Source organism: Thalassophryne amazonica, chromosome 1 (assembly GCF_902500255.1).
Source record: "Thalassophryne amazonica chromosome 1, fThaAma1.1, whole genome shotgun sequence".
Lineage (NCBI taxonomy): Eukaryota > Metazoa > Chordata > Actinopteri > Batrachoidiformes > Batrachoididae > Thalassophryne > Thalassophryne amazonica.
In genome coordinates this window covers 3950998-3967119 of record NC_047103.1, presented here as the reverse complement: position 1 = coordinate 3967119, position 16122 = coordinate 3950998, and the positions used below count along the sequence as shown (strand labels likewise).

At 43.7% G+C, this 16122-nt stretch overlaps 1 protein-coding gene across 1 annotated transcript in view; it reads left to right on the top strand.

The window, feature by feature from the left end:
* Positions 1-13663, top strand: part of LOC117523559 (LYR motif-containing protein 4B) — a 69195-nt gene extending 55532 nt beyond the window's left edge. The window contains exon 3 of the mRNA XM_034185153.1: positions 12206-13663. Within this exon, the coding sequence (XP_034041044.1) occupies positions 12206-12253 (48 nt within the window). The 3' untranslated portion in view covers positions 12254-13663. The remainder of the gene's footprint in view (positions 1-12205) is intronic.
* Positions 13664-16122: the final 2459 nt, after the last annotated feature.

Genomic DNA, 16122 nt, shown 5'->3' with positions numbered 1-16122 from the left:
CCTGGTCAAGGACACGCGCACGTTTCACCTGGCTGCAGCAGGCAGGCGGTTCACTGATGTCATGGACTCAGTTGTTGTTAGTTTGATTGGGACAGTCGCATGTTTGTGCACTTTTTGACTCTTGTGCATTGCGTGTTGGACCTCAGGGCAATGCGGCGAACAGGCAGCTGCTTTCCTTCTTGTTCCGTCTGATTGTTGCTGTTCTGAAAACATAAATAAATAGAGATGACAGTATCTCGGTGACGGTTCAGCGCCGGCATGTCAGAGAGTCGTCCCTCGAGAAATAAGACATGACTGGACTCAACCTTTTTTAAAATTTATTTATTTATGTTCTTGCTTCAGGCGGCTGCGTTTCTGAAATCCGATCAACCCGAACAAAACACACCAGGAGAAATGATGGCGGTTTTTATTTTTACACTCTGGTTAATTCTCCGTCTGTGCACTGAGGATGCCGGTGGAGCTTTTCCACAGATTATCCGTCTTAGTTTTCTTCTTCTCACTTTTATTTTTGGCCAGATGGTTGCCACAGCAACGCTGCCAGGTGTGTGAAAGAACTGATGCACGCTGCAGAGACTGAAAGTCGGTTCTTTGTGCAGCAGTCAGTGAAGTGACGTCTGTCTGGATATCAAAGAGCTCCTGACCCTGAACCCAGTGTCAACTCCGGTCTTAAGGATTCACTTACATCATCCTCATCAAAAACCTTCTGCTGGAAGTTCAACAAAATAAAATATGAGATGTGGAGTCCCACAGCCAGAGCTGTGTGTCCACTTCCTCTGCACAAAGGCAGAAGTGGTTTTCAGCAGTTCTTTGATTCTGCAGGTTCTGGTTTTCTGATGGTTGAGCAGCTATGGAGTCACTTCTGGTGATCTCAGGGTGACATTCTGATGTCTCATTGGGAACATCTGAACCTGATTCTGCGTCTCGCACTCCGGGGCCCTGGTACTCCCTGAAGCTGGGGTCCGGCTCGGTCCAACAGGCCAGTGGCTCAAAGTGAGGGTGTGTTTTCTGGAGGAAACTGGACAACAGATGTGAAGCTTTAAGGCTGAATGGCTTTTTATATTGAGTTGTGATTTTCATGTTTTCGTCCATCCACTGGTGTCGTTATGGGTCGAGGAGGACCGGAGCCTGTTGGACCACCTGTGGAACAAGAGGTGGTGTCAGTGTGCTGTCAGACATTTTAGAGACAAAATAATTAATGGGTCAATGAATACAGAAGGAAAATTAACTGCAGGTTGGCTCCAGTGCAGGGACCTTGACCTTGGGGGGTCTCGCAGTGCCCTGTTGGGTGGTCCCGGGAGGCACTGGCCCACTATCTCTGTAGGGTTCCAGGCCTCTCTGACAGTCAGCCCAAGGGCCTGTGTCTTGTATCTGGTGCTTGCAGTGCAGGTTCCCTCCTACCTGTGGAAAAGGTGGGGGAACCTTCTCCTGAAGTGGTGAGTCTGTGGCTCCAGGATGAGTTGACATTGATTAGCACCTCCGTTATTAGTCACATGGAAGCACTTTCGTAAAACTGTAGAACACAAATGAACAGTGAAAGCATTTCAGTTTGCATCTTGTTTATAGTGATAGTTGTTTGTTTTTTTTCTTTTTTTAATGAAATGAGGTGTTTTGTGAAGCTGAAGATTCAGCTGCTGCTGTTTTTTTGTTTTGTTTGTTTTTTTGTTTTTTTTTGTTTTTGTTTTTTCATCTGAGCCTCAGGATGGCAGAATGTTTTGTGGCACCTGAATGTTCTCGTGCTCTCCTGACATACGAACAATAAAAAGTGTTCAGTTTGTCATCTACCATCGAACTTTCTCGTCTTCCTCCTCCAGAACTTCCTGTCTCCAACCTGCATCTGTTTCCTCACAGAAGAAAGAGAACCTCATTTCAAACCTGTGTCCAGGAAAGGCTGCAGGTCCTGACGGCCTCAGCCCCAGAGAGCTGAAGGGATGTGCTGTCCAGCTGTGTGGGATTTTCCAGCACATCTTCAACTTGAGCCTGAGCCTGATGGTTGTTCCTGAGCTGTGGAAAACCTCATGTCTGGTCTCTGTGCCCAAGAAGAAGAACCCCAACACACTTAATGACTACAGACCTGTGGCCCTAACATCACATGTTCTGAAGTCACTGGAGAGGCTCGTCCTGAGGCTCCTCCACACAGTCACTGAATCATCACTGGACCTCCTACAGTTTTCGTACCAGCCCAACAGGGGAGTGAAGGACTCCATCATCTTCATGCAGCACAGAGCTTATTCTCACCTGGAGGAGGCAGGCAGCACTGTGACAGTCTTCTTCAACTTCTCCAGTGCGTTCATCACCATCCAGCCTGACCTGCTCAGCGATATGCTACGTGACATGAAGGTGGAGGCTCTATTGGTGGTCTGGATCACAGACTACCTCACCGGCCGTCCACAGTATGCGAGGCTTCGGGACATTACATCCAACACCATCAGGAGCAGCACAGGGCACCACAGGGGATGATCCTGTCTCCCTTCCTGTTCACACTCTACACTTCAGACTTCAGGGTCTGGTCACAGTCCTGCCGCCTGCAGAAGTTCTTGAAAAACTCTGCCCTTGTGGGCTGTATCGGCAGGGAACAGGAGTCTGAGTACAGGTTTGTGGAGTGGTGTGGACTCAACCACCTACAGCTCAACATATCTAAGACAAAGTAGCTGGTGGTGGACTTCAGAAGATGGAAGTCCCATCCAAATCCAGTTACCATCAGTGGAACTGAGGTGGACATTGTGGACTACTACAAGTACCTGGGTGTTCACATAGACAACAAACTGGACTGGACTGTAAACACAGATGCTGTGTATAAGAAAGGTCAGAGCCGACTACTTCCTCAGGAGCCTCAAATCTTTCAATGTCTGCAGAAATATGTTGATGTTTTACCACTCTGTGGTCAAGACAGAACTCTTTAGAGACTCTACAAGAGTTCTGTGTTGACTCTTGTAGACTCTACAAGAGTCAACACAGAAGTCAGAGTACCAGAGCAAGAAATTTAGCTGAAGCTTCTGCGATTAGAAGCGAAACGTCCTCGCGTCAAGCAACCCAGTCCACTCGAAGATTCAAGCTTCTCTACTATGGAAACCACCTGGACAGTTGAGAGCCTTCACAGAAATTTCTGTGCTGTAGTGTGCTGGGGCAGCAGGCTGAAGGCAGCTGGGATGAACAGACTCAACAAGCTCATCAGGAGAGCTGGCTCTGTCCTGGGGGTGGAGCTGGAGTCTGTGGTGGAGATGTCAGAGAGGAGGATGCTGAGGAAACTGCTCAGCATCCTGGACAGCACCTCCCGCCCCTGCATACCGGACTGATGTCCTGTCAGAGCACCTTCAGCCACAGACTGAGACCACCGGGGTGCACCACGGAACACCACAGGAGGTCCTTCCTTCCTGTGGCAGTCATTCTGTGTAACTCCTCCCCCTCTGCAGGAAGAATACATGATGAACAGCATTATTGTCGAACATCTTGTGCAAAGTCTTAAAAAAAAATTATTGTCACTGTTTCAGTACTCTGGCAAAATAATTTCCTTCGGAATAAATAAAGTTGATCTTATTCTTATAGACGTGGTCAGAAACCTTCAGAGTCCTATAAAAGGAGGGGATCGTAATCTAATGAGGTCACATGATCACTGTGGAACCAGCTCCAAAAAGCTCCCAATCCCAGTATGGTTGACTTCCGAGCTCCTAATCCTGTTGGTAAGGTCGACTTCCGAGCTCCCGATCCTGTTTTAAGGTCGACTTCGCAGCTCCCGATCCTCTGAAGGAAAAGTATGTATGTGTGACCTTGTTCTGTGGTTCCCAAAGTTCCTGACCATAGATGAGGGTTGGAATACAAATCCACTGATAAACTGAGACCTTTGCTGTCCAGTTCAGCGGTTGTTCTCTGAAACCATTCCAATCCATACGCTGTCTTCTGGTTCCATTTTGTCCTCCTTCATGGTCAAGACTCTGACACAGTTCAGGTCTTTGGCTTGTGAGCAGTGACGGGCGCTGAATGTAGACGGGTCGGTCCACATTTTGCAACAGAGAACCGTGGTGGATCTCTCCGTACTTTTTGAAATACAGATTTGCAAGCGCGGCTGATCTGCATCTTGCGTTGGTGTATTTTCTTATCATCAGTTAGGGCTGGCTTCAGCTCATCTGACGTTGTCCTGGTGGGAGTTGGACTGAAGGTCAGTCTGTCCACAGAAGTCTGTTTGTTCGTGATGATCTTCAGGATGAATGTGTCAGTATGTGCAGGAGGCTAAATTTACCTTTCCATTATAACACCGATCCAGCAATCAATCAATCAATTTTTTTATATAGCGCCAAATCACAACAAACAGTTGCCACAAGGCGCTTTATATTGTAAGGCAAGGCCATACAATAATTATGTAAAACCCCAACGGTCAAAACGACCCCCTGTGAGCAAGCACTTGGCTACAGTGGGAAGGAAAAACTCCCTTTTAACAGGAAGAAACCTCCAGCAGAACCAGGCTCAGGGAGGGGCAGTCTTCTGCTGGGACTGGTTGGGGCTGAGGAAGAGAACCAGGAAAAAGACATGCTGTGGAGGGGAGCAGAGATCGATCACTAATGATTAAATGCAGAGTGGTGCATACAGAGCAAAAAGAGAAAGAAACAGTGCATCATGGGAACCCCCCAGCAGTCTACGTCTATAGCAGCATAACTAAGGGATGGTTCAGGGTCACCTGATCCAGCCCTAACTATAAGCTTTAGCAAAAAGGAAAGTTTTAAGCCTAATCTTAAAAGTAGAGAGGGTGTCTGTCTCCCTGATCTGAATTGGGAGCTGGTTCCAGAGGAGAGGAGCCTGAAAGCTGAAGGCTCTGCCTCCCATTCTACTCTTACAAACCCTAGGAACTACAAGTAAGCCTGCAGTCTGAGAGCGAAGCGCTCTATTGGGGTGATATGGTACTACGAGGTCCCTAAGATAAGATGGGACCTGATTATTCAAAACCTTATAAGTAAGAAGAAGAATTTTAAATTCTATTCTAGAATTAACAGGAAGCCAATGAAGAGAGGCCAATATGGGTGAGATATGCTCTCTCCTTCTAGTCCCCGTCAGTACTCTAGCTGCAGCATTTTGAATTAACTGAAGGCTTTTTAGGGAACTTTTAGGACAACCTGATAATAATGAATTACAATGGTCCAGCCTAGAGGAAATAAATGCATGAATTAGTTTTTCAGCATCACTCTGAGACAAGACCTTTCTGATTTTAGAGATATTGCGTAAATGCAAAAAAGCAGTCCTGCATATTTGTTTAATATGCGCTTTGAATGACATATCCTGATCAAAAATGACTCCAAGATTTCTCACAGTATTACTAGAGGTCAGGGTAATGCCATCCACAGTAAGGATCTGGTTAGACACCATTTTTCTAAGATTTGTGGGGCCAAGTACAATAACTTCAGTTTTATCTGAGTTTAAAAGCAGGAAATTAGAGGTCATCCATGTCTTTATGTCTGTAAGACAATCCTGCAGTTTAGCTAATTGGTGTGTGTCCTCTGGCTTCATGGATAGATAAAGCTGGGTATCATCTGCGTAACAATGAAAATTTAAGCAATACCGTCTAATAATACTGCCTAAGGGAAGCATGTATAAAGTGAATAAAATTGGTCCTAGCACAGAACCTTGTGGAACTCCATAATTAACTTTAGTCTGTGAAGAAGATTCCCCATTTACATGAACAAATTGTAATCTATTAGACAAATATGATTCAAACCACCGCAGCGCAGTGCCTTTAATACCTATGGCATGCTCTAATCTCTGTAATAAAATTTTATGGTCAACAGTATCAAAAGCAGCACTGAGGTCTAACAGAACAAGCACAGAGATGAGTCCACTGTCCGAGGCCATAAGAAGATCATTTGTAACCTTCACTAATGCTGTTTCTGTACTATGATGAATTCTAAAACCTGACTGAAACTCTTCAAATAGACCATTCCTCTGCAGATGATCAGTTAGCTGTTTTACAACTACCCTTTCAAGAATTTTTGAGAGAAAAGGAAGGTTGGAGATTGGCCTATAATTAGCTAAGATAGCTGGGTCAAGTGATGGCTTTTTAAGTAATGGTTTAATTACTGCCACCTTAAAAGCCTGTGGTACATAGCCAACTAACAAAGATAGATTGATCATATTTAAGATCGAAGCATTAAATAATGGTAGGGCTTCCTTGAGCAGCCTGGTAGGAATGGGGTCTAATAAACATGTTGATGGTTTGGATGAAGTAACTAATGAAAATAACTCAGACAGAACAATCGGAGAGAAAGAGTCTAACCAAATACAGGCATCACTGAAAGCAGCCAAAGATAACGATACGTCTTTGGGATGGTTATGAGTAATTTTTTCTCTAATAGTTAAAATTTTATTAGCAAAGAAAGTCATGAAGTCATTACTAGTTAAAGTTAATGGAATACTCAGCTCAATAGAGCTCTGACTCTTTGTCAGCCTGGCTACAGTGCTGAAAAGAAACCTGGGGTTGTTCTTATTTTCTTCAATTAGTGATGAGTAGAAAGATGTCCTAGCTTTACGGAGGGCTTTTTTATAGAGCAACAGACTCTTTTTCCAGGCTAAGTGAAGATCTTCTAAATTAGTGAGACGCCATTTCCTCTCCAACTTACGGGTTATCTGCTTTAAGCTACGAGTTTGTGAGTTATACCACAGAGTCAGGTATAACTCACAAACTCGTAGCTTAAAGACAGCAGCAAAGACTCATGGAAAATATTCCCACCAAATGCTCCAAATGGACCCAAACAGTAAATGTCACTTTTCGGGTCCTAACCACACACTCCGAGGTGTGTCCGAGCAGTTAGCACTCAGCAAGATCATCACGGGTTTGGTTCCACCAAAGTCCAGTTCATAGTCTTCTGGGCACTCTGCTTTTTCTTCCACCAGTAACACAAATATGTATGTTCATCTGCTAGCGGGAGTCGCCGTAAAAGCATCCACTCAGTTTGAAAGAGTGTGAGGGCGGATCCTGCTAATGGCGCTAAAGTGTCGTCACCACACAAATTCAACAGCATGATCCACAAACAAATGAACCTCCTCAGTGGCCGATTCCTGTCCGATAATGGGGGTCGGCTGGTGGATTTCACGGTTTTGGGTTTCAGCCTAATTTTTTGTGAAAACCATTAAAGCACCAAGGCGTTCACTTCAAAAGCAGGAAGTGTTTCCTGAATCAGCATCAGAACTTGCCCCACATCAGACCCGTCCTCATCACGTCTACTGAGAATAACGCTGACAACGATCATAAAATGGAAAAAGAATGGCAGGTTGGTAGTTAAAGTAATTGCAGGGTGAAGCCGCTGTGATGTAACCTGAAACAAGGGGCGAGATTAATGGAGATGATGACAGAATGAGAAACAAATACATGTCGAGATAAAGTCGAGTGATGGAGGGAGTCGGGCGGAGGGAGGGGGACAATCCTTTGTTATGCTGCCACAGCCGCAACAATTTACATGAGACTTAGGCCTCCTGTGTGCTGATTGGTTCATAGAGCCACCGCCGCTGAACCAGCCCACGCCCTCCTACGCCACACGCCAGCCAACCAGAAGGCAGCTCGCCGGGATGCTCCCTGCAAGGCGAGACAGGGCTTTCACTGATGGAGTAGAAAGAGAGGGAGGAGAGAGTAAAAGATGCCTTAACTCATTTCTGTGCAAATGGCTTCCCCCGGTGGCCACACAGTCATATAACCACACACAAGCAGTTGCAGTGAAAGTTTAAAATTTTGCCGTGTCTGTGGATTCACAAAAGCTGCTGTTCATACAACCCCAATTCCAATGAAGTTGGGACGTTGTGTAAAATGTAAATAAAAACAGAATACAATGATTTTCAAATCCTCTTCAACCTATATTCAATTGAATACACCACAAAGACAAGATATTTAATGTTCAAACTGATAAACTTTATTGTTTTTGTGCAAATATTTGCTCATTTTGAAATGGATGCCTGCAACACGTTTCAAAAAGCTGGGACAGTGGTATGTTTACCACTGTGTTACATCACCTTTCCTTCTAACAACACTCAATAAGCGTTTGGGAACTGAGGATACTAATTGTTGAAGCTTTGTAGGTGGAATTCTTTCCCATTCTTGCTTGATGTACGACTTCAGTTGTTCAACAGTCCGGGGTCTCCGTTGTCGTATTTTGCGCTTCATAATGTGCCACACATTTTCAATGGGTGACAGGTCTGGACTGCAGGCAGGCCAGTCTAGTACCCGCACTCTTTTACTACGAAGCCACGCTGTTGTAACACGTGCAGAATGTGGCTTGGCATTGTGTTGCTGAAATAAGCAGGGACGTCCCTGAAAAAGACGTTGCTTGGATGGCAGCATGTGTTGCTCCAAAACCAGGATGTACCTTTCAGCATTGATGGTGCCATCACAGATGTGTAAGTTGCCCATGCCATGGGCACTAACACACCCCCATACCATCACAGATGCTGGCTTTTGAACTTTGCACTGGTAACAATCTGGATGGTCTTTTTCCTCTTTTGTCCAGAGGACACGACATCCATGATTTCCAAAAACAATTTGAAACGTGGACTCATCAGACCACAGCACACTTTTCCACTTTGCGTCTGTCCATTTCAAATGAGCTCGGGCCCAGAGAAGGTGGCGGTGTTTCGGGATGTTGTTGATGTTTGGCTTTCACTTTGCATGTTAGAGCTTTAACTTGCACTTGCAATGGTTTTCTGAAGTGTTCCTGAGCCCACGCGGTAAGATCCTTTACACAATGATGTCGGTTTTTAATGCAGTGCTGCCTGAGGGATCAAAGGTCACGGGCATTCAGTGTTGGTTTTCAGCCTTGCCACTTACATGTAGAAAGTTCTCCAGATTCTCTGAATCTTCAGATTATATTATGGACTGTAGATGATGGAATCCTTAAATTCCTTGCAATTGAATGTTGAGAAACATTGTTCTTAAACTGTTGGACTATTTTTTCACGCAGTTGTTCACAAAGTAGTGATCCTCACCCCATCTTTGCTTGTGAATGGCTGAGCCTTTTGGGGATGCTCCTTTTATACCCAACTAGAAGCACTCAGAGAGTGCAAACCTCTGCCAAAGCCATAGGGTCACTGACCCTAAAGAGATTCCCTCCTTGGCACATTGATCTATTCAACAATTCAGTGTTACAACCAAAACTATGATACATACACTTTTCTTTCCTTTATATTTGACATCCTTGACCATGAAAACATACCACTAGAACTTGGAATCACTTTTATGTCTTTATTAGTTCAAAAGTTATTGTATAAAAACGATTTTTCGGTAATGGCAGTTTTCTTCTGGATCTAGCTCCATAACATTTGAAGCTACATCAAATCTGATGACACCTTACTGAATCAGTACAGATTCAGCTACAATTTGGTGTTAGTTGTGCATCTCTAGCTTCATTTGTCACCTCACACTGACATATTTTCTATTTTCCCTATATTTTTGCATATTCTTGATCACCACATCCGGAATCCGGATCCGATCATCACCAAACTTTGTTGTTTGATAGAACATTTGACTATGTTACACCCTAATGTTTTTCAATCCTGTCTATGGCTGATGCTGAGACTCTGATTCACGCATTTGTCTCTTCTAGATTGGATTATTGTAATGCTTTATTTTCTGGTCTGCCGCAGTCTAGCATTCGAGGACTTCAGTTGGTGCAGAATGCTGCTGCCAGAATTTTGACACAAAGTAGAAGGTTTGACCACATTACTCCCATTCTGGCATCCCTTCATTGGCTACCGGTTTCTGCCAGATTGGATTTTGAAGTTTTATTGTTGGTTTATAAAATTGTTCATGGACTGGTGCCTTCCTACTTGGCGGACTTGGTTAAGCCCTACGTACCTGCGAGGCCTTTGCGTTCGCAGGGCGCAGGGCTTCTGTGTGTTCCGAGGATGAACAAAAAGTCTGTGGGGTATAGAGCCTTCTCCTACCGTGGTCCGGCTCTTTGGAATGATCTACCTGCTGTTATTCGGCAGTCTGACACGGTGGAGATTTTTAAATCAAGAGTGAAGACCCACTTTTTTAGACTGTCTTATCATTAATTTTTTAATCTGTTTGTGTTTGCTTTGTAATTTCTTTTTATTCTACTGTGTTTTATCTTTTAACTGTGCTTTTCTTGCTTTTAATTTTGAATTTAGATTAATTTGTGTTGTTGTGAATTATGTGAAGCACCTTGGTGTGACTTTGTCGTGATTTCGCGCTATATAAATTAATAAATTAGTAAAATTAAGCCTTTCTGCCTTGCTTTTGTGGAGTTAGAAACTAGAATGTCAAAATTCCCCCTATCCCGCAATGGTGAAGAATCCTTTAAAAAATTCCTGGATCCGGATCGTGATCCGGATCACCACTAAAATTTAATCACTTGTTCCTCTTGTCATTTCCAACCACTCCACAAAATTTTATCAAAATCCGTTCAAAACGTTTTGAGTTATCCTGCTGACAAACAGACAGACAGACAAACAAACAAACAAACGCGACCGAAAACATAACCTCCTTGGCAGAGATAACCATGACACTCACCTGTTTCCAATTAACCTGTTCACCTGGTGAACAGGTGGTCTTTGAGTATTCATCAACTTTCCCAGTCTTTTATTGCCCCGTCCCAGCTTTTTTGAAACATGTTGCAGGCATCCATTTCAAAATGAGCAAATAGTTTCACAAAAACAATAAAGTTTATCAGTTTGAACATTAAATATCTTGTCTTTGTGGTGTATTCAGTTGAATATAGGTTGAAGAGGATTTGAAAATCATTGTATTCTGTTTCCATTTACATTTTACACAATGTCCCAACTTCATTGAAATTGGGGTTGTACTGAGTCAGACCAGAATAGAGGTTATAGTGAGGGGGCATGGCCAATTAAATGTAAATGCTGTTTTGAATGTTGTGAGATAGTTGACTGATTCTCATGATTGTGGAGAGAAAGCTGAGTCTAAAGTGGAACAGAACCATTGAAGGGGTGGAGCCTCTTAATTAAGAAGGAGGCCTGGAAGCCCATCGGGTCGGCATTTGTCCCCGGATACTGTAGAATGAAGCGGATGAGAGTCTAGGACCCCCCTTGGGATGTTACTTCCCAGTTCCATCTGAGTGGACAGAGATGATGCAGATAGTTTCTTTTCCAAGTGCACAGACCAGATGCAGGAATCAAACCTCGGTCTGTGTGCTGGTAGTCCAACTCTACATTCCGCTGATCCACTTGTTCTGCAGCATTCATTGTGCATTTACACATAGGCAAGACACGCTATGAATGTCATATTTGCATCATTCTTGGCACATTCCTGACATTGTTAAGGTGACTTAACGCTTCTGAATAGGTTTCTTAATAGTGCATGTTGGTGCGTGATATTCGTGATTTTCGTAGAGCATGTTTTTGGCTGTCAGAAAATCTCCCATGAATGTTACGCACCACCCTCATTTCGCCTCACATCGTGGAGGTCGCAACTGAGCGTGTTGATCTGTCTTGATTAGTGGTGATCCTTAATAGAGTGTGACACCATTCTTCTCTGACGTGCGCACAATTAAACCCTGCTACACCGCATTCAGTTTCATTGCTGCAGTATGCTGAAGAAGGACAGTGACGCCAAGTCGGCTAAAAGTCTTATTCCAATGCTCCTCAGCGCGCTCCTGCAGGTGTTCCACCTGCTACTGCGCCTCATGTTTGGGAAAACGAGCAAGATGAGAGTCAATTGGAGCCACACATCTGGCTCTCTCTGTCTCCTCCTCCTTTCTGCGCCACTCCATGGCACAGAGCCCAGCTAAGCTTGCAGTCACAAAGTTCTTCTGCTGGATTTTGAGCAAACTGGAGCTATCTGAATTGTTCAGCAATTGACGGTTGGATGAATATGGGTGTGTATTGGAGATAATTCGCCTCATTCACAACGTGACAGAACTTAAGGATGCGCTGTTACGCATGATAGCATGCAACAACGCAGAACATTAGTCTTGACTGTGCATAATGGTTCCTGATAATGGTTCCACAGCAACATGTGCCATTAATCATAACGCGTGGTAACAGGTTGCAGCAGTTCCTGAGGACACCTGACGCCTCTGCCTCAAATCATCACATTCGTGATCAGCAGCCAAGAATATATACTTCGTGGCATTCGTGACGTGCCGTCGTTATGTGTAAATGCAGCATTAGGAAGAAGAGGAATGAAATGAATTGGAGCGTTCAGGCGAACTGAAAACCTCACACTTTTTATTTCTTCTCATCTCTTTTTGTCTCTCAGGTGAACATCGGACAAATGTACAAGACCAAGAAGCTGGTGGTGGAGTAGTCCAGAGAGGACCAGAGAACTGGTCCAGAAAAAGACTTCTCAGCGTGAGCGTGACTGTACTGCTTTGGACTCTAGTTTGGGTCACTGGATGCAGGTGTGAAATGCATTGTGGGATATGGAGGACGGAGTAAAGTATTAAGTCCTGATGTTGATGTTATAAATCAGAAAACATTGGGATGTATGGAAAATGTAAATGGGGAAAAAAACCCCACAGTGATTCTTACATTTCCTTTGATTGTTTCATTACAGACTGTATGAACCAATCATGTTTTTTTTGTTGTTGTTGTTGTTGTCTGTTCAGCTTCATTTCATTTGTTAACATTCATCCATTCCTGCATTCCAGGCCTGCAACATGTTCCAAAAAAACATGTTGCTGTTCCTTCTCACAACACTTCAAAGATGTTTTGACGTTGAGGACACCGAGTGATGAAACATTTCAGGTGTTATTTTGTCCAAATCCTTTTGCAAACAGATCTTAAGATGTCCAACAGTACGAGGTTATCGCTGTTGCACTTTTCATGACAAAATTTTCCACATATTCTCAGGGCTGGAAACAGGCTAGTCCAGTAACCGTCCCCTCTGCTTCTGCAGCCATGTCTTTGTAATGTGTGCAGAATGTGGTTTTGTTCTGTCTTGTTGAAAAATTTATGAACATCCCTGGAAAAGATGTCATCTTGAAGGAAACACATCTTGCTCTAAAATGTCAGTGTACTTTTCTGCATTTATGCTGCATCACAGAGTGTAAATGACCTTTGACAAGGACACGGACACAACCCCAGACCAGGACGGACCCTGGATTTCGGACTTGTTGCTGATAACAGTCTGGATGGTCCTTTTTGTATTTGGGCCAAAGCACATGGTGTCCATTTCTTCTAAAAAATATATGTGGAATACTGATTCATCTGACCACAACACACATTTCTGCTGGGTGATGGTCCAACCAAATATCTCTGAGCCCATAGAAGTCAACACTACTTCTGGACAAGGTTAGCATCAGGCGTTTTCATTTTTCTTTTTTTTTTTTCTTAGAGTGGGGTTTTAAGTATTATTTGTGAATGTAACTCTGTTGTAGTACTTGACAAAAGTTTCCCAAACTAATCCCTTACTTATGTAGTTAAATCAGCTATTTATGAATGACTGTTCTTGACGCAGTGCCATCTGAGGGATCAGACATTGCAGGAATATTAACAAAAGAAAAGACGCTGACCAGAAAAAAAAAAACATGAAATATCTCTGGTCCATACTGTCTGAAATCAAAGTAAATGTTAGATTCCACCCCTCATTTTCCATATCGCACCAAATCTTTCCTGATTTGGGTTGTACATTGAAGTGGGGATAAATACTTGTATGACTTTTATTTCAGAAATTCCACATCTGCCTGTCAGCCTTAAAATAAATATTTAAATATTGCTTTAGTGCAGTGTTTGTTGTTTTTATACATTAAATTCAGTTTCATTGCAGTCCCACAAAAAAGATTAACAAACATCAAACCATAATTTAAAAGTGTGCGCGCATGCTGAAAAATGTACACATGACAAGAGTTTTAAACTATTTTATGATGTCACAAATCAAATGTGTGAATTTGTAGAACTTGTAAAGTTTTTAAAGGTAGAAAGAGACCATCATTAAAACTGTCAGAATAAAATTTTGAGATTTTTTTGTAATATGTAATTTTAATTAATTCAATGTGATCATTAAGCCTCAGTAATCATCACTGATGGATATATGATTTAAGGAACCATGTTGAGTCGGAGCCCGCTCAATGGTGCTCTTGTTCCCCAGTTCAAAATCACCCATGGTCATCCCCAGGGGGAAGTGCATTTGGTGTCCAACCTGTGCCAAATCAACTTGCGGATTCCTATTGGATCCGCAATGGCGACCCCCCCCCCCCCCCCCCCAAAAAAAAAGCAGAACCAGCCAAAAGAATCGCACATGCCAACCTCTCTTATGAGCTAGTAAACCCAGGCTAGTCGCTACAGTAGCTTGCTAAGCTGGGTTGTTAGAGTTGTGTTTCCTGGTTGTGTGGCCACCAGGTGGCGTTTGCTCTGTGATTTATAGATTCATATATGACAAATGGCTCTGACCAACGTGCCACTAAGTCACCAAACCTGTAGCCACGGCCACCCAGACCATGTGCAGCCTCAGCTGCAGAACCTTTACTTTGTACAGAGTCAACTAAAACGAGACTCTATTTTAAGGTTTATATTTACCTGGACTTGCTGTTCAGGGTTCAAGGTTGACTTTGTGTTGACAGTCAGGTTTTTAGGACGGAGAGCAGGGCCGGTTCACGGTCAGCACTGCGGTCCAGTTTTCCTCCAAATGTTTATGACAGTCAGAAAACGTCTGACATCAAAGTTTAGCCTTCAACTGAACCACTGAGTCACAAAGTATCTGCTGAAATTGATTTCCTCTGATTAAATTTAGAAGCTCTGGTTTTTGATCATTACAAAACTCAGGATGTGACTTACAGGATTTATACTCCTTTAAACCAGCTATTAGCTGACGTTGAACTGGTTTTAATGATGCTAAACTAAAGGGGAACTGTCTTAAACTGGATAACGTTGGGCTACATGTCAGGGGAACTGGATTTAATCTGTTATTTAGGTGCTTCAAACATGTTAAGTGGATTAGGACTTCATTTAAAACTGGTGTTGTGGTACTTGAGTCCGGTCTGGGTCCCAGCTTGATCTCACTACCTCCAGACTCTATTTTGACTCGACCTTGTCCACTCCAAAATCTCAAAGTCAAGGCCAAGCTTTAGGATTTTTGGAGTGGTTGAGACAGTCTTTGAAAGTAGCAAAACCAAGTTTGGACCAAGACTGGACTCGATTGCTGTAACGTTTCTTAAAAGTCAGTGGAATCATCATCAGTCAAGAGGAAAACTGCATTAATCCTTTGTAGTCACTGACTGAAGTCAGTTTGTCTTCAGACAGTGAAAAGCAGCCCTGTTGGGTTGTGTTCACATGACTGACTTGGCCACTGAAGAGTTTTCCATGTCTCAAGGAGCTCTGGGGTTGCTTTGGTTGTCTGTTTTGGCTGATTGTCTGTCTGCACTGTGAAGCTCAGTCCGATCTGTTCGGTAGCATTCTGTTATGTGTCGGACGCAGCCCGGAGAACCGACCAGCGTTTGAAGGACCCAGTATAAAATAAGCAGAGCACGGTACAAAGGATAACTGAATTTAATAAACATAACAGTGATGTGAAAAAATACAAACAAATAAGTGCGCGGTCTGGCGTGGTGGATTTGCGGTGCGCTCCCAGCAGCACAAAACGGTCCGGAGCCAGAACCAGTTCGGACCCAAGGACCCCGCCGACACCCCCCAGGTGGCCGCGACAAACCGAGTCTGTGAAAGAAGAAATCATCATGTGAGTCCACACTCTACACACAGAGGGACCGCTCAAAGGTGTACAAACAGCAAACACTTCCTGGCTTAATTACTAATCAGCTTTACACCCTGCAGGCATGGAACACCCTGTTCACAAAACTCCACTGCAGTGGAAGCTGATTAAACGACTACATACAGCTCAATATAATAAGGTGTGAGGGACACCACATTTACTGACTGTATAAATGTTAGTCACAAAATCTAACGTACCTCAGGAAGTGTGCTGACGAGCGTGAGACCTCACCCCCTCCTCTTTCACAGACCGTGCATCAAACCTGGACGTTCTCTGCATCCACTGATGATGAGATGGCTCTCGAGACGACGATCTCACCCGTCTGGTCACAAGGTCGAGTCTCTGGCAAATACACACTGTGTACTCCAGACTTAAATGCTACCATGTTCCAATCCATGTAGATGCACCACAGCTGTGAGTCCTGACGAGCTGCACGTGATCAGCCTCAGGTGATCAGGGTGAGGTCCTGA